At 42.1% G+C, this 21,355-nt stretch overlaps 2 protein-coding genes across 6 annotated transcripts; one reads left to right on the top strand and one right to left on the bottom strand.

Annotated features, from left to right (window-relative positions):
• Positions 1–15: 15 nt before the first annotated feature.
• On the top strand, positions 16–2,038 carry cox6b1 (cytochrome c oxidase subunit 6B1). Its single transcript, XM_086303223.1, has 4 exons — positions 16–171; positions 851–977; positions 1,258–1,358; positions 1,775–2,038. Exons 2-4 carry the CDS (start codon positions 872–874, stop codon positions 1,826–1,828), a joined length of 261 nt encoding a protein of 86 aa, XP_086159349.1. The 5' UTR covers positions 16–171; positions 851–871; the 3' UTR covers positions 1,829–2,038.
• Positions 2,039–2,269: 231 nt separating this feature from the next.
• katnip (katanin interacting protein) lies at positions 2,270–21,266 on the bottom strand. Of its 5 annotated transcripts, none has more exons than XM_086303201.1 (29): positions 21,033–21,266; positions 20,401–20,523; positions 19,068–19,156; positions 18,625–18,800; positions 18,082–18,194; positions 17,863–17,964; positions 17,568–17,708; positions 17,081–17,324; positions 16,787–16,912; positions 16,520–16,671; positions 16,231–16,337; positions 14,342–14,438; positions 13,952–14,161; positions 13,459–13,596; positions 11,819–12,674; positions 10,527–11,294; positions 10,231–10,439; positions 9,959–10,037; positions 9,680–9,857; positions 9,401–9,566; positions 8,595–8,761; positions 8,436–8,500; positions 7,369–7,479; positions 5,374–5,513; positions 5,186–5,287; positions 4,942–5,102; positions 4,293–4,319; positions 3,943–4,028; positions 2,270–3,844 (listed from the first exon to the last, which is right to left on the bottom strand). In XM_086303201.1, the coding sequence occupies exons 2-29, from the start codon at positions 20,410–20,412 to the stop codon at positions 3,786–3,788; spliced, it is 4,881 nt and encodes a 1,626-aa protein (XP_086159327.1). In that variant the 5' UTR covers positions 20,413–20,523; positions 21,033–21,266; the 3' UTR covers positions 2,270–3,785. The 5 variants fall into 5 exon arrangements, with proteins under 5 accessions (XP_086159327.1, XP_086159325.1, XP_086159326.1 ...); XM_086303199.1 differs by having other exon boundaries at positions 16,781–16,912; positions 21,033–21,265; XM_086303200.1 differs by having other exon boundaries at positions 16,781–16,912; positions 21,099–21,265.
• Between the last annotated feature and the right edge of the window lie 89 nt (positions 21,267–21,355).

Raw genomic sequence — 21,355 nt, 5'->3', positions numbered from 1 at the left:
AGTCTTGTCATTTCAATGTGACCTGTATCCGCCATTCCCTTATGATAAAACTGCACGGCTCCAATATATTCAGACCGGAGCGCACGCGTGGAGCGCGCACTGTCTCTCAGAGTAACGACACTCACCGTCCGGTGTAAAGTCACTTGAGCCGAGCCAGCATCTGCGACTAAGGTACCGTTTACCTGCATGCTCTAACCCTCTAAAGTACCGTTTTCGTCTTGCGCAGACCGTCCGCTAGGTATTATTTCTATTTATTCTATTCATTTCTGTGTGTAGTCATCAAAATAACCGCTCGGGAAGTGGCGTGTCAAAAATGGCACCACTAATTCTGGGTATCGATAGGAAGTGTTTTAATCGGTTTTCAGTAGCATTCTTAAAGAAACTAATTACACTGCAGAGAGAAATAGCGAATGTGTTACCAGGTTGTGCGAAAAAGAAAAGAGAAACTGGGCTACGTGCGAAGGAAACGCTTTTTGGCCTGGTAACTAAGGCTATTGATTACTGCCAATACCGGCTAATAAGGCGCATTTTACCATTTAGGGCCTTCCCACTTTGTCCTACATATTTAATCACTGCTTATGTTTGACTGTAGTTTGATATTATAGATTGGACGGTGAGAAGAATAGCTGATGAAAGTCCCGCATTTCTAGTAGCAGCCTTCAGGTGCCGCAGACAGCAATCCGCTGCACTTGCCCAAATATGAAATCTTAAGGCGTCACAGATCGTCACCGCCGGCCACTGTTCAATCTCCGCACATAGAAGGCAACCTGCAGATGTTATCCTCACAAGAGGCTACCACACACAGGCTAATGAGTGGCTGTTTCTTTCCCCTTTTGCACCCATTCATTAGATTCTCCTTCCAGAGGTGAAAATGGCCGAAGACATTAAAGCCAAACTTGAGAAATACCGCACGGCTCCCTTTGACTCCAGATTCCCCAACCAGAACCAGACCAGGAACTGCTGGTCCAACTACGTGGGTAAGACTACACCTCAAGGTTGTTTTCTCCAAATGTGTGAAAGCGACTAGAGGAACTGCCGATTAAAGCAAGACTATGCTGTGCTTTAAAAAGGCAATAACAACCTAGTACAATTTTGGATTATTACAACATTATTCAGTCATAGTAATCATGATAAAGGCTATCATAGTTCACCTACTGACCCTGACCTCTGGCCTGAAGATAGCCCAGTCAGATTTCTTCACAGGGTCTACTGGAAGGTTATTTTTGATATTCACCATTGTTGTTTCTCTATTTATAGACTACTACCGCTGCCAGAAAGCTTTGGATGCCAAGGGATTAGACACCCAGCCCTGCGAGTGGTACAAAAGGGTCTACAAATCGCTGTGCCCCATCTCCTGGGTAAATATAAGAAATGTTACCATCTCATTTCTAACAGAAAAGCCACTTTGCTGAAAGCGTATTGGCAGCATGTACATGGTAATTTAATTGGTGGGAAGAGTTTATTTAGCAGGGGTCAAACAACTTTATGATTCCTCACATTCCTGCTCAGCCCAAACAGTCAAAAATAAGGAAAACATGGAAAACACAGTTTGGAGATTTGCCCCTAATCACACAGCTGACTAAAAATACATCAACATGTTGAGTTACTTTATCAGCCAAAGCGATTCCACTCTCTAAGCTTTGCTTAACATCACAAGTTGTACAAAAATGTAGTTTGAGGATTAACACTCTTACATAGTTATTAAATCAACTAAAAATAAATATTTTTGTCTCAAAAGTTTTCTTTTTTTCCTCTAAAATTTTTGTCCCTTTAGATCCAGAAATGGGACGAGCAGAGAGAAGATGGGACCTTTGCTGGAAAAATCTGAGGCTTAAGCATTTCGAATGCCGATAGTCTGCAGAGATGTAATCTTTTCAGTAGAATGTTTGTACGAGTGGTATAAAACCTGCGGTGTGCCTTTCCACTAATGCTCTGTCCTGAGATCACACCGAAACTGAATGGTCATTCCTTAAAGATATCATGAAATGTACAGCAGATTCTGCATTAATAAAAAATATCTCAGGATATATTTATGGAACTGGCTTGTCCTGTCTTATTTTGTCTCTTTACAGCATGCTGCTGATCCCCTGTGAGGTTATTCATAGACTCTTTTTTTGGGGTTTAGTTCAGATGTGTGTGAGAAAGAGTCAGGGCAAGGAAGTCTGAACATAAGAGATCAACAGCAAAACCCAAGTGGCCCGCTTATAGAGTTTGATGCAGATCACTCCAGACATCCCCCCCCCCAAAAAAAGCACAACAAGAGGATGAATTTCCAGAAAACTGAAGGTAAACTATTACTTTTTTCACATTTTATTCATTCCAATAAACCTACTTCAAATATACATATTTAATCAAGATTAGAAAAATAAATATTTCAAAACACTAAATGTCACGGCTACAATAATGGCCACCACTCCACAGAGCAGAATGGAGATTTGGAGTAATGAGTATCACTGCTGCGGGACATAATGAAATTAAATACATAAAACTGCATTTCATATACAATGACTCCCAGCTATAAGGAGTGTAGAATAGTTTATACTGGGGCTCAATGACGCAGTAAAAACACCTAAAAAAAATTAATGCTGAGGAGTTTTTCCCATGCAACAAGTTAGTACAGTGAACACTGAGCGGAAAAAAAAAGTACAGCACAGACTACCAAGTATTTTAGTGAACACAGATTCCTATTTATCCCCTTTTAAACAACTGCTCTTCTTAATTTGAGGTAAGTTTATAATATTTGCATATTAGAAGTTGTCTGTTATCTACTCAAACGCTAAAAGTGGAAAATTGCTTCTATTTTTTAACCGAATTAAAAAGACTGCTGTGGAAATGTTTGCTGGAAAAAAAAAGTCAAACAATCTAGTGCATGTGCATAGCAACTTCAATAAAGGTCACTTGGATTGCAAACGAGCTTTTTCTACTTGATGCGAAGCAGAAAAAACAAACTGACCTAATTGTGTGAAGCCAAATAGATATTTGTTAGTATTAATGTGAAGCTTTGAGCGGCTTCAATTCTCAATGTTCCTCGACTTCGTCTATCGCATTAGTCGTTAATGTGAATCTTGCAAATGTAAAAACCTCTCTGAAAGTACTTCCACAAGTAAAACCACTCACTTTTGAAATATATTATCCAAGAGATATAAATATTAATAGATATAAATTAGTGGCTGCATAGCATTAGGCTTGGTTTGTGCACTGGTGGGAGTGTTTTCATACCCATTAGGCCGAGAGCTAAATGACTAGGCTCGTTGGTGAATCATGTTAATTAATTAACGTAGCGTCCTGATGTGACAGTGTACTCATGTGGCCTTTGAGCTTTTTTTTTTTCTTTTCCTGGATTATGTATACGCCAGAAGCAGCATTGGGATATGCAGCACAAATCACAAGTCACAAGTAGCAGCCACAGATTATAGTGTTGGTACTAGGCACAATAATATGGCTGATAAAATGCAGCCTCGACAGTTTTTTCCTGGCACTGAGGGAGGGACGACTATACAGTACATGTTCAGGATATCTGTGGACTTGTTTTCACAGCAAAGAAAAGGAGAGAAATCCAACCATAAAGTGGAATCTTGTGTGTGTATAATCTCTGTCCTTTTAACTGTGGACCGTGTGAGATGCTGGGGTGACGCCTTTACAAATGACAGCTGGGTGGCTGCTTTGGGACTTGGTGTAAAGGAGGTTTTCAAAAGTCACCCACCAAAAAAGTGGAATAAAAGAGTCAGCCACAGGTTCTTCCCTTCAGCTCTCCTCAAACTGTAAAAACACTGACTCCATGTCAGTCAGTACCTCCTCCTTCCATGTTTCCCGCCATCAGTCATGCAGGTTTTAGGCCGTAGAGCTGAATTGAGTGAGAACAGAACAGAAGAGTTAACAAAGACATTTTAAAACAGACGAATCCATCCATGTTAAAGTGCTCCAATCGCTTCTCTGATTCACCTGGGTCTGCCGTCTGCTTCTTCTTATTGTGATGAACTATCTGGTTCTCATTGGTCATCTTCACATCCTGATCCTCCACATAATTACTACAAGGCAACACAAGAAAAGGAAGACACAGCGGATGTTTTTCTTTAAAACTGTAGTGCCAGCGAGAAGCGGAAAAGGGCAATAAAACACAAAAGGGAGGGTTGACAAAGCTCGAAGTCAGGGAGAGGAGGGACTCTGGGGATCACAAGTCAAGCAAGTGGTAAGGAGGATGTGGGATGTTTGAGGGCACTGGAGGAATCTTCAGTACAGGGAGTGACCACAAGGAGGCAGCAGCACTGGGTTTTTACTATCCTGTTACTCACTGTTGACGGTGTCTGCTGACACGGGGGCTGAAGTGGAGAAGAGTACAAGTCTTTTCAAAACTACTGAGTTAATCTAACACAATTTGTCTGTAAATCTGTTTGATTGTCAGAAATGCAACAGGCCTGTCAAAAAGCATTTTACATGACAGATCACGGGTGTCATTTCAGTTCATGGGCCACATGCAGCTCAATCTGACTTCTAGAGGGTCGTACACCAAAAGCAAAGCAGCATTCAAAATACATTTAAAAAGTCCTCTCATACATTTTATCCATTTACAAAAAAGATGATGAGCAGTGTAAGATGTCTTTAAGAAGACTGTGGAATTATAAATCTCAGTAGGAGCATGGCTCCTTGGATTAACCGTCACACTTCAGTGTAGTATGGGATGACAAAGATAATTTGTAAGATTCTGGAAAAACACTTTTATGTTACCCATTCTTAACATCCTGCAACACAACCTCCTCTGCAAATTTCAGACTCTGCAAGGCGTCCAGTCGGCTGGCAGCCGAGTGCATGTCTGATACCCCTTTTCTAAATAAGGCAAACCTAAATAACAATCAGCATTTAGCCTGTAAGCAAGCAGCCATTCATGAATTCATCTTTCCAAAAAAAAAAAAAAAGATAAATGAATACAAAAAGCCTGAGTACCTGATGACAGTGTTCCTCTCTCTGTGAGTAATGTAGACGTCATCTGTGAACAGGATGGTGTGGTAGGGCACCACAGGGTCGCAAGTAGGCAGGATGCCTCGTGTCACTTGGCTTACGCAGTCCAAGATGCCATTATATACCAGGAGGTCATCCACCAGCAGCTGGACTCACGGAGAAACATGCACCATTAGTAAACAAACAGAAGCGATTGCTAAACCCGCAGCAGAGAGAGAAGTAGGCTTACCCCAAATTCTTTCACTCCTCTCTGAGGCGTCTTTGAGTAGTTCCACAGCTTGATCATGGACACAGTCACTGGATGATCAAAGATGACATACACACGGTTCACCTGCATGGAAACAGAGCATACACTCGTGTCAGCTGCAAACAGTCTCTCTCTTACACACTCACACACACACACACTGTCTTTCTCACCAGGCCAGGAAGCACTGGGGCTAACCACATGTGTCTTCCATCGTGGGTGCAGTTGACTCCATCTATTAATTTATCTGGAGTCCTCACATCACCGCTCACATTGTCCAGCACATTCACACTGTCTGGAAAAGCAGCAATGTCTGGTGGACGTAATGTTGAGGTCTGATCATGTTTATTAATATAAACACAGCTGCTAATTACCCACAACTTTACTCAGAGTTTCATGAGAACAGAGTTTTACAGTAGTCACAAACTCATTCAGAGATATATTATGTAAACCCAAATCAAATAAACTAGACTACTTTTTTTATTTGAACCCCTTGAATATACTAATAAAATGCACAAGTATAATTCACACTAAATATTATTTCAATTTGATTGTCACAGTTACCTATAAGAGTAAACAACCATGCACTACTGCTCGAAATCCTTATGTTCTTAGAGTAGGATGTAATGCTCGATCTTTTAAGAGGAAAACATTAACAGCTAGTGACTTAATATCTATCAATCTAAAGTGACCGATTTACAGTTGTTGTCAGAAGTTTCATCCAATCAACATAGGCATGAATGTCATGCTGCTTTTCCGGGGTGGAATGATCATACAGCATTTAATAAATCTTTTAAAAAGAACTGGGTGAACAAATTTGATTTTGTTTTGGATTTTCTTCAATTCACACAGCGTCTTTTGGTAGCCATAAACAAGCAGGTATAATTCTACCTCGATATTTGATCACCCTTCTTTGTTAGAGTTCATTAGAGTGACTTGTAAGAATTTTAAGTGAAGTCCACAGATTTTCAATAGCACTAAGGTTGGGGCTAGAAAAGGTCTTTGGATCTTTTGGGATCATTGCCCTATTGGAACACCCACCGATGTCTCAGTTTCAACTATTTAGTGATTGATACTCCTTCATTATTCCATCCACTTTGTGCAGTGTATCAGTACCACCGGCAGCAAAACAGCCGCAAGGTATGATGCTACCACCACCATGCTTGACAGCTGGTACAGTGTTCTTAGGTTAGATAATCTCACTTTTACCTCTCCATACATACCTGCACTCTTGTCATTGTTACCTAATAGCTCAATCTTTGCCTTGCCTGGCCATAAAACTTTTCTCTAGAATGCATTTGGGTAGTCCATGTGGGAAAATGCTAATTTCACTCAAGCTTGAAGGTGTCAATTTTCGAGTAGGGCCTTCTTTCTTGGTTGGCACCCTCTCAGTAAGGCTCACTTCACTTGACAGTGACACTGGTGTGTCAGCAGGTTCCAGCTCATGGCAGGCTTGGCCCTTCATGGTTCCTGAACATCCTAACCAATTTACTCCCATATGAGGGTGAAAGTTTGGGTCTTCTTCCAAAACTTGTCAAAGTGGTGAGACATCTGAATAATTTGTACATATGTACAATTGTTTGAATCAACGGTCCTGGAATCTAAAGTTGTTTAGAAATGGCTCCAAGAGACCTTCCCAGCTTTTGTAAATCTACAGTTCTCCTTGTTGGATCTTCACTGAGTTCCTTGGATTTTCTCATTATTCTGAGTATTGGTCAGTCCACTGAGAGTTGGCAAACATATCGTTTTTTTGTTAGCAAAGAGAAACTACCAGTTGTAGTTAATCATGATCACTAATGAGAAGTTAACAGTTCTTGGCCTTGTCAAGTTAAAAGACATTGAAGAACCTTAATTAAAAGACAAAAGCGATGTATGTAAATAATTGTGAACCCAAATCTTTGTCTACCCAAGTCTTTAAAGATGCATGCTGCAAAATCATTCCACCCTGGGGAAAGAACAGCCGAAAGAAACCATTAAAAGTCCAAAATTACCGTGACATTTCTCCCCACGATGAGAGTATGTAAACGTCTGACCACAACTGTACACCACGCATTCTTAACCAGGCACCCATCTGACCACATTAACAGTAAACATTAACATATTCCAGCAAGTGAGGTGAATTCGAGCCAGTGAGGTCAGATGCAAGTCTGAATCATGAGAAAGGATACTGTTGTCACTGAGGCTGATCTTCTCATGGTTCTGATTGTAAAACTCAAGGCCGTTCAGACCAATGTAGTATGGATCTCCCCAGGTTGTTAACAGCTGGAGCTGAAAAATGACTGACAGGTGAAAGTCAAGGAAAAGACAACATCGAGCATTTTAGATCCAGCTTTTTCCTTTTCTAGCTGCTTAGAAAAGGAAAAAAGAAAGATAAGAACATTTTTACCACTTTACTGGACAAAAACAAATTTTCTTTAACAAGTCTATAATGTTCAGCTTTTGTTTAGAGTTCAAAATGTGTACAGTTACAGACAAATTATTATTCGGATGCAATGGGTTAAATCTTCCCACTACATTTTTAAGGCCTGGTCTTAATCTGATCCACCCAAATTCCAGGTGGTTCTTCTGGCTGGTGTACATTCACCAGTCTGAGGCATGGCCTGTGATTTTAACCACTTAATTGCATAACCAGCAACCTCAGAATAGCAGTCACTAACCACCAGTAACGAATCATTCATATGAAACAAAGGTTTTTGCTCTGCCTGTGTTCACATTATTTCACAAAGTTAATAGTTCCAGAAAGCGTAAAATAGTAAGAGGTTACAGAGGTGAGCCCTGGCTGGCTCCTAGACCGAACGTGAAAGGAGGGCACATTGTAATGTCTGTGAGAACAGTGGATGAAAACACGAGCTCGATAAAGTGCTTAACTTATCACTTATCGCTACACCAAACGATATAGTGATTTTTCTGTGTTAAATACATACTAACCTGTCAGCCAGTTTTCACTGCTATTTTCTGATATGTGGAAAGGTTTTGCGCAATATCACAACACACTGAAATGACTGGACACATTTCTATTTCTCCTCCAGCCAGACATTTTCCTTCTGTAAGCTCTTGATGAGCATGTGCATGCCAGTGGTGTTGCCAAAGCAACCAATGCAGATTATTTAACGTGGTCTGAACTCAATCTGATCCGTGCATTTAAAAAATATCCACAGAACATTTTTGGACCAATAGGGCAGACAGGAGCACAGCATGCATAAGCATGTGTGAAATCTGTTTAGAAAAAGGATACACCCACAAGGCATGATGGGAGCCTCATAGTCCATGCTGGGCTGTTCTTGTTTCTTAGAGTGTCCTCTGAATTAAAAATAAAGTTATAAATAAGGAAAGGCAGTTTTCAGAATTTCTGATGAAACAGCAGTTTTACTCAAACTCATACTCTGGGCTTCACCTGTGGTAGTCTTCGTTACTCCCGTTATCAGCTGGAGTCTGGAGAAAGTCAACAAAGAGAATCTCCTGGGCAAAATCAAAGTGACAATTGCCTGGTCCCTTCCTGATCAGTAATCCCTCCGTTGGTGAGACAGGAACATCATCCAAGAACAGATGAATCAGTTTCACCTGAACCAAACATGTGGACATTTTTATGTTTTCTAAGATGCATAAAGTGTTCTGCAAAGAACTTCTGTGGTTAAAAATAAAAATCTGTCACAATAAGTAATCCATGCTTTGCAGCATTATACACAGTCATCACTTTTTCAGCACGTACTGTTCTTTGTACAAATGAGAAGTCAGATTCACAGCTTCATAAATCCATATTAAGGGTGTCATACAGTGTGTTTACATACATTAATTTTCATAAAACACTGTAATATTGTTGTTATTTCTCTCACACAGTATTTTATCTCTTGTCTCTTTAAACCCTCCAACCCCAGAAGGGCCCAGTCTACATTGATTGGTCAGCTAATATGTGGTCTGATACTGCATGTATTAAAACTGGACTTTGGGCTTTGTAACCACAGACCTTTTATAACCGCAAAGCAGAATATGGCCTTAAGTAATATGTGAATTATACTTGTTCAAAATTATCAGCTGATCTGACTCCACTTGAAGGAAGTGGCACTAATTCAGTTCACAATATTTTGTTAATTTACAAATGATCATGTAAAGTACGAAATATCATAAACACGTTAGTATTTGAAGTAAACTTTATTCTGCATCATAACAAATGTGGGTTCAGCCTGGCAGAAACTGTCTCACCCCTCTGTAAGAGTCCTCAGGAGACTTGTTGTAGTTCCAGAAACGGAGACCAGCGATGGTCTGGGCCTTGCTGAAGGTAATGGTCAAGGTGTGGGACTCTCCATAGGAGAAAGGAATCAGCCACATATGCTGGTCATCGGTGGTAATGTTGTGGCCATCAATAAGTCTAAATAATGACAGTAGACATTATACACTGTATCTTACATAATAATGATGTAATCTTTGCCTGGACTTTAACTGTAATATCAAAGGGCATGTTACATTTAGTGTCAGGCATACTTATCAAGTGTGCGCAGGTCATGTCCATAATCAGGTAGGTCGTTGAGGTCCCTGGGTGAAGCAGCGATCATACTAAGATCTAAAGGTAAAGTCTCTCCATCCTTCCCCACGATCTCCAGTCCTGTCAGGCCCATGTAATGGGGGTCGCCCCATGTCAAGGTCATTTCCAGTCTAAGGCCTGGGATTAAGACAGACTGTAAGCATCCAGAAACATCCAAAACACAAAGCCAAAAACAGAGAGGCAACCATAATATGACAGGATATGACTGATGTACTCACACTTTCCTGTGTGCATCCCAGGAATGAGCTCTAAGCTCTCTTCAGATTGGCTCATAGTAGAGTTGAGTTGAAGTTTCAGCTAAAACAAAACAACATTGCATTTAAAGCATAACTGTACCACACAGTCCTGTTGATGCTGTGGCTAGTTTGGCCTTTGTGCCTGTCTGCTCTGATCATTTGGGGCCACATAATGAAAGTCAACTCTGTCACACTTTGGAATAAGTTGCTTTATGAATTTATGATTCAAATTCTCGAATGAGACCAGTACTTACAGTGAGGTCTTCCTCTCTGAAACCAGCCTGGGTAAAAGGTCGTTCCTCTCCCTCTCCATCAGCAGTGCGTGGTCTCTGCAGCTCCTCCTCATACACCATGCTCTCAGGACTTTCACCTTCACTAAGGAAGGTCTCATCATAACGAGACATCGCCTCCAGTATCTCATCATCAGTGGTGAAGAGGATAGTGTCGCCAAACTGGTCCAGTCCTGAGCGCATGAATAAAGGATAATTTGGTCAAAAAAAACAACACACAATGGAGCATAAACTCTTGTGAAGTTGTTCTGATCAGATACCTCCAGAAAGAGTTCCAGACGCTTTTGCAATCTCCCCCCTGAAGATGCACCTTCCATCCAGAAGCATTTCTACCTCTTTCACGCCTCGGAATGAGTGGATGCGCGACTTGTTGTAGTTCCACACACGGATCATGGCCACTTTGTGGGGCACTCCAAAGTCCATGAAAATGGTGTGGCTACAACCAGGAGTAAATGGGGCTAGCCAAAGATGCATGTCATCCTGAGTCCGATTGATGCCATCGATTAAGTTGGTGACTACGCGTGGATCCTTGCCGTATGCTGGGAGAATGTTGATGTCTGGCGGGTCAGCGTGGATATGAACAGGTCGGAGAGGCTCTCCACTAGAGCTGAAAACCTCCAGGCCGTTGAGACCCACGTAGTGACGATCACCCCAGGTGGACAAAATGTTGATTACCAGCCTTTGGCCTTGCGGCAACACTGGAATCTCAAACTCGTCCTCCCGCTCCATGGATGGATCGTCATCAGGGCCTTCGCAAAGTGTCCCCTGAGTGGTTAAGGAGGACAGAGGGCTTCTGGGTGATGAAGAAGAGATGGGTGGGACTGTGGGTGGACCACAGCCCTGGCGCTGAAGAAACTCATCAAATATGTCGCCTTCGAACGACATGTTGGAGATGCGTCCACGCTGACATTGGTTGAACTTAGTGAGTGAATCCCAGGACTCCATGAGGGTGTCATCCTGCTGACTGTGCAGCCGGGCCCGAGAGCTACTCTGCCTTCTGCTAGCACTCACCAAAGACATGGGCTCATCTGGAGAACACACAAACATTAGACTATAAATTACTAACAAACCAAAAGGAAAGAAATTAGCCTGTAAGAATTGTCCGACATCAAATATAACTAAAATCTACAAGTCTGTGTATTTCACTAAATATCCACTTAAAATTTTACATAAATGAACCCAATGCAAATGAATCAGTAAGATTAAAGAGCAGTAATATATTTGCCAAAGTGATCAACAGCAAAAAGAATGACAATGATTAGATCAAACAAATGACTGCCAGTAAGGTGAGAATAGAGACTCTAGTTAGCTAAACTATATACATATTAATGTTATTCTCCTAAAGTCTCCAAAAGTATATTCCTTTGTATTTTTAATCAGTGGATACGATTTCCTTTGAAAGGACTGATAAGGTAATGAAAACTCCTACCCTGACCGATGATACCCTGATATTTTTAAAGATGAAATAGAGCTAAATTTATAGAAAGGCTGGAGTAGCCATATATACAGATTTGTCTCTCTGTTTCAGTATGAAAATTCTGACAATGCATACCAGCGTTTGTCAGTGCTGTAGCTCTGTGGTGTTGTTCCTCTGTCTGCCTTACACTGGCTGTGGAGTTTCTGAATGAGCTCCTCCGTCCGCTGATGGGCCTGTCTGACCTTTGCTCCCCGACCTCCTCAAGCAGGTCGCAGCTCAGGTCCAAAGAGTCAGCCTTCCACTGAACCCCATTCGCCGTCCTCTCCGCCCCTCTGCACACACGCCCTGGGTTACATGGCAACTCTGGGAGCATGGAAGAGGATGATGCTGATGGCTGTTTGAGCTCTGAAGAATGCTGGGGTACCAGCCACCGTGGCCTCTCCCTGCTGGTCTCACATCCCTCTGGAGCACCTCTGTTCAGAGGCTGCAGCCACTGCGGGGCAACCCGTGAGGAGGATGGCTGGGTGGTGACTGTTTGCTCCATGGGTGCAGACTGCTCCACCTGCTGCCTGAGAGAGTGGGTCTCCTCTGAGGCAGACAGGTCAAAAGAGCTCCTTTGTATCGAGTGACGAGTAGAGGATGACACTCCCACAGAAGCAGTGATAGGTGGTAGTGGTGTATGTGATTTCTCCTGCATGTCTACCACATTCTGGCCTGCTGTGTCAGACAATGCATTCAAACTTTGGTATCTCTGGGAGATGCTACCCTCTCCACCCTTACTGTCTTCATAGCAAAGGGGAGTGGCCCCTCTTAGACTGTGTCCTGAAGCCACAGGGCTGGAAAACACAGAGTCGGAGACCTGGCAATCCTGAAGATCAATTGTGGTGCTGTAGTCAAAGACTTGGTTGCCACAGCCCTTCTCCAGCTCACCTTCAAACACCAACGTGCTGTTCAGGTACAGCTTTATATGTCGCGCACCTACGTCAAGCTCCTGGCAAAGATACAGCACATCAGTTTACAAGCGTCTTTAATTTAGGATGTTTAACAATTTCAAAAGCATTTGATTTTAAGCAGTAAGTTATGCCACAAAATGAAGAAATAATGATTTTCACATTTCAATTCTTCACAGAATTAACACCAAACATTTGAGTGAAGCTGTAAAACCAAATGGTGGGGAAATATTTAGCATTTCATTTCTCTGTATAATGAATGTTTGATTAAAATTCAAGCAAAAGGATGACAAGCTGCAACCTGATGAGTATTAAAAAAAAATCTAATTTCATAAAACACACTATTGACTAACATGCTCTAGCTAGCTGCTAATTAGTGCAACTGCGACCTTTTGATCCTCTAGACAATAAACCACTATGAACCCAGAGAAGTCTAGAAAATACTCCAAACTCCTTACCTTACAGGCTCTTATTCACAGTCCGGTACAAATATTGCTAAGTACTAATGGTCGGTGTAAACTAGGAAAACCTGGGGTCTTTGTGCCCCCTTCTTAACAGCAGAGACGCTGACAGACAGAAGCCCATGTTACACTAATCCTCTGAGGCTAATCTCTCACTGTTCCACATTTGGACAGACTGAGTGGCAGCTCAGACAGCCACTGCTTAAAGAGCAACGCACCTGTGACGTAACCAAACCAACACAGTCATCCACTGTTATAATGGAAACGCACAATCACGCACCATCTATCAGCTTGCAGCAGAAATCAAACAGTTTGTAACTGAATGTGTTGAAGAATTGATATAAAATTTATTGAATACACATACATTGAAGCTTCTGTTGTAGTTCCAGATTTTAATACAAGATATTCCAAAGTCTGGAGAGCGCTCGGTGTTCCTGATGATGAAGTAGAGCTGAATGGGTGGGTGGAACGGACACGTCCACATATGACGGTCTTTGGTGGTCTGTCAAACCAAGAGAAGAACAACAAAATGAAAAACAAAAACAGCAACTTATTCATAAGAAGGATGGACAGATATATAGTCTGAACATCAGTACTAGCTGATTGTGGCCTTGTTGGCTGCCAATGGTCTCTTGGCAAGTGCTGTGGCATTTATTGATGGGAGCAGCTGATGTTTAGTTGCTGTGTCACACAAACTTTGTGCTTGTTAAACTTTCAAAAGTAGTGCAATGAAAAACCATAAAGAACTCAAAACAGCCACTTTTTCATAATGGCAACTTATTTATTTCCCACAAGATGGGGAATAAATTACAACACACGCACACACAAACACACACACTACAGCAGAAGAGACTGACCTTCACTTTCCCATTGACGAGCGCCCCCAAATTACCAGGGAAGTCAGCATTCCTGATGTCTAAGTCATGAGGCGACACATAAAGCTTCTTGTTTCTGAGGCAGAAGAACTGCAACTCAGTCAGCCCGACCTGCAGTGCGTTCCCCCAGTTTGACAGTATCTCCATGGTAACATACAATGCAGGTGTGTACTCTGGTGACGACTGCCTTCTCTGCAACAGCGATACAAAACATTAAGACAAGACAAGGCAACACAAGACAAGATAACCTTTATTAGTCCCACATGTGGGAAATTTGTTTTGTTACAGCAGAAAGCGGGCAGTTCAGAGGTATCCCACCCAACAGCATCAGGATTATTCATTCTGATCTGGGAAAGTGTGTCATTAGCTCACCGGCTGCTTGGTGTAGTCTGTTTTCACACTTTGAGGGATGCTGCAACCAGGTCCACCTTCAAGTTTCTCCAAGGCTTTCAGCAGTTTCTGTTGTTGACTGAATAAAAGAATGACAACACTTTAGCTTGCCTGCTCTGTTTATCGTTCCATTTATTTATTTATCCTCAATCTTCATATTAACGCAAAGCACTGCAGTAGCTAAAGCCATACATAATTTCGAGGTCATTGGGTATACACTCATTGTTATATTTCAACCAGTAGGTGTTATAACATCAAAGCATTTACCGAATTGCCACAGGCAATAACGAGATGTACTAGGAAGTGAGATTAATGAGTCAGCAAGGTATGCTGAGCCTAAAGTCAGACTATTTTGATGTCAGGTGGCTCCTTTTTTGGATACATCACCATAGTAACTTGTGCTGGACACTTTATACGCTCTCACAGAGGACAGGTTCAATTACCACCAATAAAACTGGGTGTAAATGCAACATTTTCACTTGTTCTTTTCTTGCTGATGTGTTCTATGAGTTATACAGATTTTCTGCAGATACACAACCTGTTGAGGGGAACATTTGTAACACCAACAAACAAAGCTGTGAAGTCACAGCCCGCTTGGTCTGGTAATAGAGCCAACATAACACAGAGTAAAGACTCTTTGTTGTTTATTACAAAAAAATATTCACACAAGAAGATTAGTTTCACTTTGTTATGGCCAAAAATTAAACTGATTTCAATGCCTCCTTGATTATGTATTGGGTTAGAATTGAATTTGTGTCACGCATCAAGTTTAACTGGATCATGGTTGAACAAATATTCCAGTGTTTCCAACAGAATTGATTGAATTAGATTGCATTTACACACCATATGCACGCAAAACGAGGCATGTATGATTTTTTTAAAGAAACTGATAAATAATGTCATATACATATGGTGCAATAATCTGCCTCTACAGTAAGTTCTTCATCATGTGAACAGACTCCACTTCCACTGTCTTAAACTGCAGCTGGTGAAACAGTCCTTGTTCTGCTCTACAGGCTCTGTGAACTTTGAATGGTAGCCCATGAACTAGTTTTGCACCTGCAGCAGGTTCTGGTTAGAGTGATCCTCCAGCTTGCAGCAAATCTACAGCACAGAGCAAGCACTCCTCTCTCCAGCTGCAGTCAAAGATGTTAGTTAAATCTGATGAAATGCCTCAAGAAATGTCACAAAATGAACCTGATCAGTCCGTCAGAGAGAAATGGGAGACAGCTAACTGATTAGCGCTCACTCACCCAGAAAATAAGGCAGTAACTGCCCACTGCTGTCTTACGTCATTCTCTCAGACAGATGCATGTTTTTTTTTAAATTACAAATATCTCTGGTAATGTCTCTGACTGAAGTAGGCATTACTTGATCGATTAATGTTTAGTGGAAGAACAGTCCAATAACATGTTACACATGCCTTTTATCGTAGTGTGCACATATGGCCTTAACTGAAAAGCCTGGGATAACAAAGAAAGTTAATAATCACCATCATAATACCTATTCTTTGTTGCTGGGCTTATAGGTTCTGTTGAACCACCTACTGCAAAGAAAGTCCAGCTATGTTAGGGGCGGCCAACTCCAGGCTTCGAGAGCTGGTGCCCTGCAAGTCTTAGATAACACCCTGGGTCAAAACACACCATCATCAAATGATTAGTTTATTACCAGGCCACTGGAGAACTTCAAGAAATGTCGAGGAGGTAATTTAGCCATTTAAATCAGCTGTGACACATCTAAAAGGTGCAGGACACCGGCTCTCGAGGCCTGGAATTGGCCACCCCTGAGTTATATCAAAATTGTTTCATAGTACACTGTAACTGTTAGCGTTCTGTTCCTGAGTGTTTAAGTATCTTTTTCTGTCACCATACCTGGGACCCATGAGTGTGATTCTCTGCATGGCCAGAGTGACATTGTTGTCATCCTTGTTGTGAGTGTTGTAGTGCACTAAACCATTCATCACCTGATGTCCCTTGACCTAGAGGACAAAGAAACCAAATCAAACCGATGTGAAAAATATATGTATGGGACAAGATTCACATGTGAGTCAAATCCAGGAAAATTCAATTGAATAAAATCAAAAGTAGGCAAAGTATACAGTTACAGATGAAAATGAGATGTAATAACAGATGTAAGAAGTGAAGTGTGGCTCAGGCAGACCGTGTGTCGACTGAAGAGCTCTGCACTCTGCACTGGGTTGTTTTCTCTCTGTATGGCCTGGCGTACCCTGATCGCAACCTCCTCTGGGTCCCGGTCCTCGACAGAAGACTTTCTATTTGCCGACAGCGGCCTCTCCACCCGACTCCTCGGCCCTTAAGCAGAAAATACACATTTTTTATCCAGCAACAATCATGTGGAATGGAATATCTCAGCCACATTTTCATTCAAAAACGGGAGATGAGTTTGTAAAACATGACTTACTCTGACCTTCCCAGCTCTCTTTTGAAGGTGGCCTATCTAATGTCTTGCTCTTCACCAACATAGGTTTGGTGGGTATAAAAGTCTCAACACTTTCTTTCCTTTTTGCAGACAGTGAACGCTCGATCTTACGACCTGGAAAAATAAAGGAAATTGATTAAGATCAGGAATAGATGCTTCTTTTCATATGCTGACAACATGCCTAAAGACATCCTTAGGTCAGTGCTGATGACGCAGAAAAGCAGGGGATGTTACCTCTCTTGCTTCGCCCTAAATCAATAACAAATTTCCATATTAGCCTACCTTTAGGTGAGGGTCCAAAGTCCAGCACAATGAGGTTCGCTGAGTCAAAATGGCTTTGGGAGCCACTGGGCCGAGAGCTGTTGGAGGATGACTTGGAGGAGGGGAGAGGCAGCCCCAGTTCATCCAGACTCTCTGTGCTCTCATCCCTCTCAATCTGCTCCTCTACCCACTCTTCATCTGACTCCTCCCCAGCTGAGCCACGACTGCTCCGTCGCATGCTAACCTCCAGGCTTCGACGCAAAACCTAGTTTGCAAAGGTCATCATTTATATATTCATCCATGCACAAGTCATCGTCCTGCGCACTCACAGGCACAGACCTGTATACTGACAGTTTAACCATCCTCGTGATTTGACAAACTACCACTAAAAAGTGAAATAAATTCCCACCAACAGGCATAAACCAAATTACGATGATTCTCTATATCTAATTCATCTTCGACAAGAAGACACAAAAAAAAAAAAACGCATACATTTTCATCCACTCACCTTCACTTCCTCAAGGTTGAGAAGTACCTTCTCACTGTGCTCCTGGTCTCCTCGGCTCTCAGGCCTGGAGCTGAAAGAGTGCGACACCTTGCAGGTGTTCCTCTGGCAGCAGGGACTACGAGGGGAGCGTGGACTGGAGCTCTGGATGAAACGTGATGATTGGATAAAGGGGAAATAGAAGAGATAGAGAGATGCTAAGTACTACAGACAGCTGCATCTGGCACATAGTCCCTCCCCTAAAAATAAAACACCCACACATACAGGCTTAGTAGGCATTGTTATGTCTTCACTCTACCTCCATGTCTATGCTTTCATAGGGCTCAAAATCATCAGAGTAGCGCTTTGTTGGGGAGATTAGCAAACTTGGTCCATCCTCTGTTCGAATTTTAACAGGATCCTGCACATATTAGAAAAGAGGAAATATCAAACATGTGTCCTTAAAAATAGGAAATGTCTATTTTTGCTGAACAATAAGTGTTAATACAGATAGGATAAGGATATCAGATGGCTGCACCTGCACCCATTCTTTCCTCTGGACCTTTCCTGGGGCAGTGTGGCTTCTCTTCCTGTGGGTCTGCTCCAGTTTACTACCGTCTTCAGTTAGCTGGTGGGCGCTTCTACAGACATCTGCCGATGAGTCACAGCACAGAAACGAACATGAGCAGCGTGCAGCAGACTAATGCCTCGGAGGAGAAGGAACACACAGTCACATACACAGATGGTCCACAGCACAGAGAGGAAGACGAATAAACTGCCTGCCAGCTACAACTGTCACTATCATTTATTCACTGGGACTGGACACGGGATCCTGTCACACAAACTACAAGCTGAGGAGTGGTGGCTATTAGCTGGTTTTCCATATGGTTCATGGGTGACAGTAGCAACAACAAAAAAAGAGCATGAGATAGTACCTTTGATTTCTCCTAAACATGACTGAACACTCAAGAATAATACATCTGCCTGCATGACAGATTCAGAAAAATTTAATAAACAAGAAGAAAAAAAATCAAGTGTTATATAAGAATATCTAGTTTTGAGTCTAAGTGCAAAAGCATACCTGCTGTACATGTAGGCCTCAAAGGTGGCTGTGAGGAGGGAGACCTTTGGTTGGAGCCCTTGGCTTGCTTCCTACTGGCTTCGGCATTGGCTCCATTAAGATAAATTGAAAAACCTTGCTCAAGCCGTTCCAACTCAATCTCCTTGGGGTCTTTGACTTTAAGGCGCTTTAAGAGCCTGGAGAACAAATAAAGAGCTAATAAATAGCTTTCGAAAATATAGCAAATCCTATCACAGTTTTGACGTGGCTAACAAAGGATTCAACATGACACATTCCAATTCCAGACTATGTTACTTTTTAAAATATATGTATTGTTTCTCAAGGGAAGGAGGCAAACCAATCAGAGCTCCAATTAGGCAGCACTGAAAGTCATGCAGGAGTTGTCCGTTTCCCCTGTGAAATCCAATCTGTCTCTTCCCCGGCAGCCTGCACTAACACTTCACCTGTTTTTGTGTTGGAGGGCGATTAAATATTCATCCAGAGTGTCATCTACAGCAGAGGCGAGCTTCTCTCCTTGGCACGTCTTACTCTCCTTCAAGAACACACACATCAGTAAACAGACACACACAATGAAAGGTCGGAAAGGCCTACATCAGCGGTTTGTGGGCAACAAATTGTCATAATACAACTCATTCTTGCACAGGTATGCACATTCACTTTATTGCGTGCATCACCACAATTATGCAAGCAACTTGCTCCTCCGCCGAGTGTGGAACTAAAGCTTTAGTGAAGGATGCGTAATGTGTCATGACACAGGGGTTACGGTTGGATTTAAAAACCATTTAGTCAGGATGTAGCCTAAGGTTAAATGGGTGATGGAGAAATGAATTAAGAAAGGTTTTATTGGTTAGGACCATAATAAAAACTGATTATTTGTAAAGCAGCACCTGATAACCTTAACACAGTATTAGTCTCTACAATATCTGCTGCTAAAGAGCCGCAAACTCTCAATTTTTATATGAAGCCACACAATTGATCATAGCAAAAGATACTGCCAAAAAAAAAAAAAAATGAGCCCAAGCTGAGCTCTCACGCTGAAACTACTGACTCAGCATGGGCCAAGATCCCAATACTTGCATGGCTTGTCAAATTCAGCCACTTTTTCACAAAGGCAGCCCTACTATATCCTCAGTGGTGATCACATCCTGCAATAATATGTGCACAGTGCATGAAGTGTAGCTCTTTAGCTGTAGTTCAAGTGATGGATTGTAAAACGATATCTGTCACGTTAAACCAAAAATCCCAAAGTGAGGACCCCTACGGGTTCTACCACCCTGACAGCATACATCTTGTTCAGACATTTCTGCACTCAGCTGAAATGAAATGGCCCTTATTAAAAGACCAGATGTCTGCCTGCTTTAAGCTTAATAATGCTGGCTGCAGTAAAATTAAGCAGATTAAATAAAAAGTGGGTCTCGGAGGGAGCACTGGTTGACTGCATAACACAATCGCCTAAAGCTCATGCCGTTTCATTTGTTATATATTTTTAAAGAAACATGCAAGATGAACAAAGAAATCAAAGCCTTACTCAGTTTCTACAAGTCAACTAGGCTACAGCATCTGTCAAGGTCAGGAGCAGAAGGGAGGCAGAGAAATGAGAAGCAAGGGTAGAAAATTCTTGTTAGTGACAGAGTATAGAGACAGGGTGACAGCTCAGATACTGGTGCACAAAATGGCATGCCTTTAGTTTAGAGTTTCATGGTCGTGAAAATTGCAGTGTTTAATGAAAAGTGTATCACGTAAAGTAAAATGGCAGATGATCTGAACTATCATTACCTCGTTATCCATCGTGTGATTGCAGATGATGCTGCTCACATGACCCTATCCCATATTTCTGAAGAGAGGCGATCACTCCTGCTCAAAACGTATCCCTCAAATCTGTGTCGTATTTGTCCATCACTGTAGCGGGACACACATGATAACCCTGAGGTTAGCCGTGACATGAAACCTAAAGTACCTTGAGTACAGCTCGTGGAAAATGTCGCCACACCCGCTGGCCGATTCAAGGGACCAAATACCAAACATTCACGATTGTGTTAACGTTAGCATCTTATTTTAAGCAGGGGTTGACCAAAACTCGTTTTAAACCACCCCAGGGTTTTGTTTTCATCAGCACTCGTGCACGGAGTTGGCTTGTCGGGTAGCGTTGCTGTTACAATAATTTCTATGCTATTAAGAGCTAACGAGCTAGCCATTGTTGACTATGTCAACTTTAAGCGAAAGATAACGGGTTATCAACCTCCTATGCGGTTGTATCGCATGAATTAACTAGTAGGTGTAGTGGCGCAGGCGACGTTAGCAAGCAGCCGATAGCTCAGTAAAAGCAGTGCTGACGTTCATAACTAAACTAAAAAAGCTAGCGAGTTAGCCTCCAACTACTATTAAAAGACAGATATAAACCTGCGTACCGTCTTCATAATCTCAGAAAGCCTTTACTTTATTTCGACTCTGATATATGCAAGAAAAATACTCACGGTCCATTTAAAAAAAAGAGTACTTTGATAACCATTATCTTTGAAATTCACGAGCTTTTTAGTGGTTTCTCATGTGCCCAGTGTTGTGTTGGTTGGTAACCAGGATAGCTGTCCACCAATGGCGAGAGCCGCATCAGAGAGAACCACGCCCCTAACCGGTCCGCTCTCTACCTCCTGCTCCGACAAGCCTCCACAAAGCCTCCTACTGCCCAGCCACACTCCATCTGACTGAAAGGGTATTAAAGCACTGCCTATGA

The sequence above is a fragment of the Aulonocara sp. 'chitande type north' Nkhata Bay genome, linkage group LG8 (genome assembly GCF_057382095.1).
Source record: "Aulonocara sp. 'chitande type north' Nkhata Bay isolate Kocher_YH1m ecotype deep benthic linkage group LG8, A_spYH_male_GT1.1, whole genome shotgun sequence".
In the NCBI taxonomy this organism is placed as follows: domain Eukaryota; kingdom Metazoa; phylum Chordata; class Actinopteri; order Cichliformes; family Cichlidae; genus Aulonocara; species Aulonocara sp. 'chitande type north' Nkhata Bay.
Note: the sequence above shows the minus strand (reverse complement) of the source record. Positions and strands in the feature narration are given on the sequence as shown.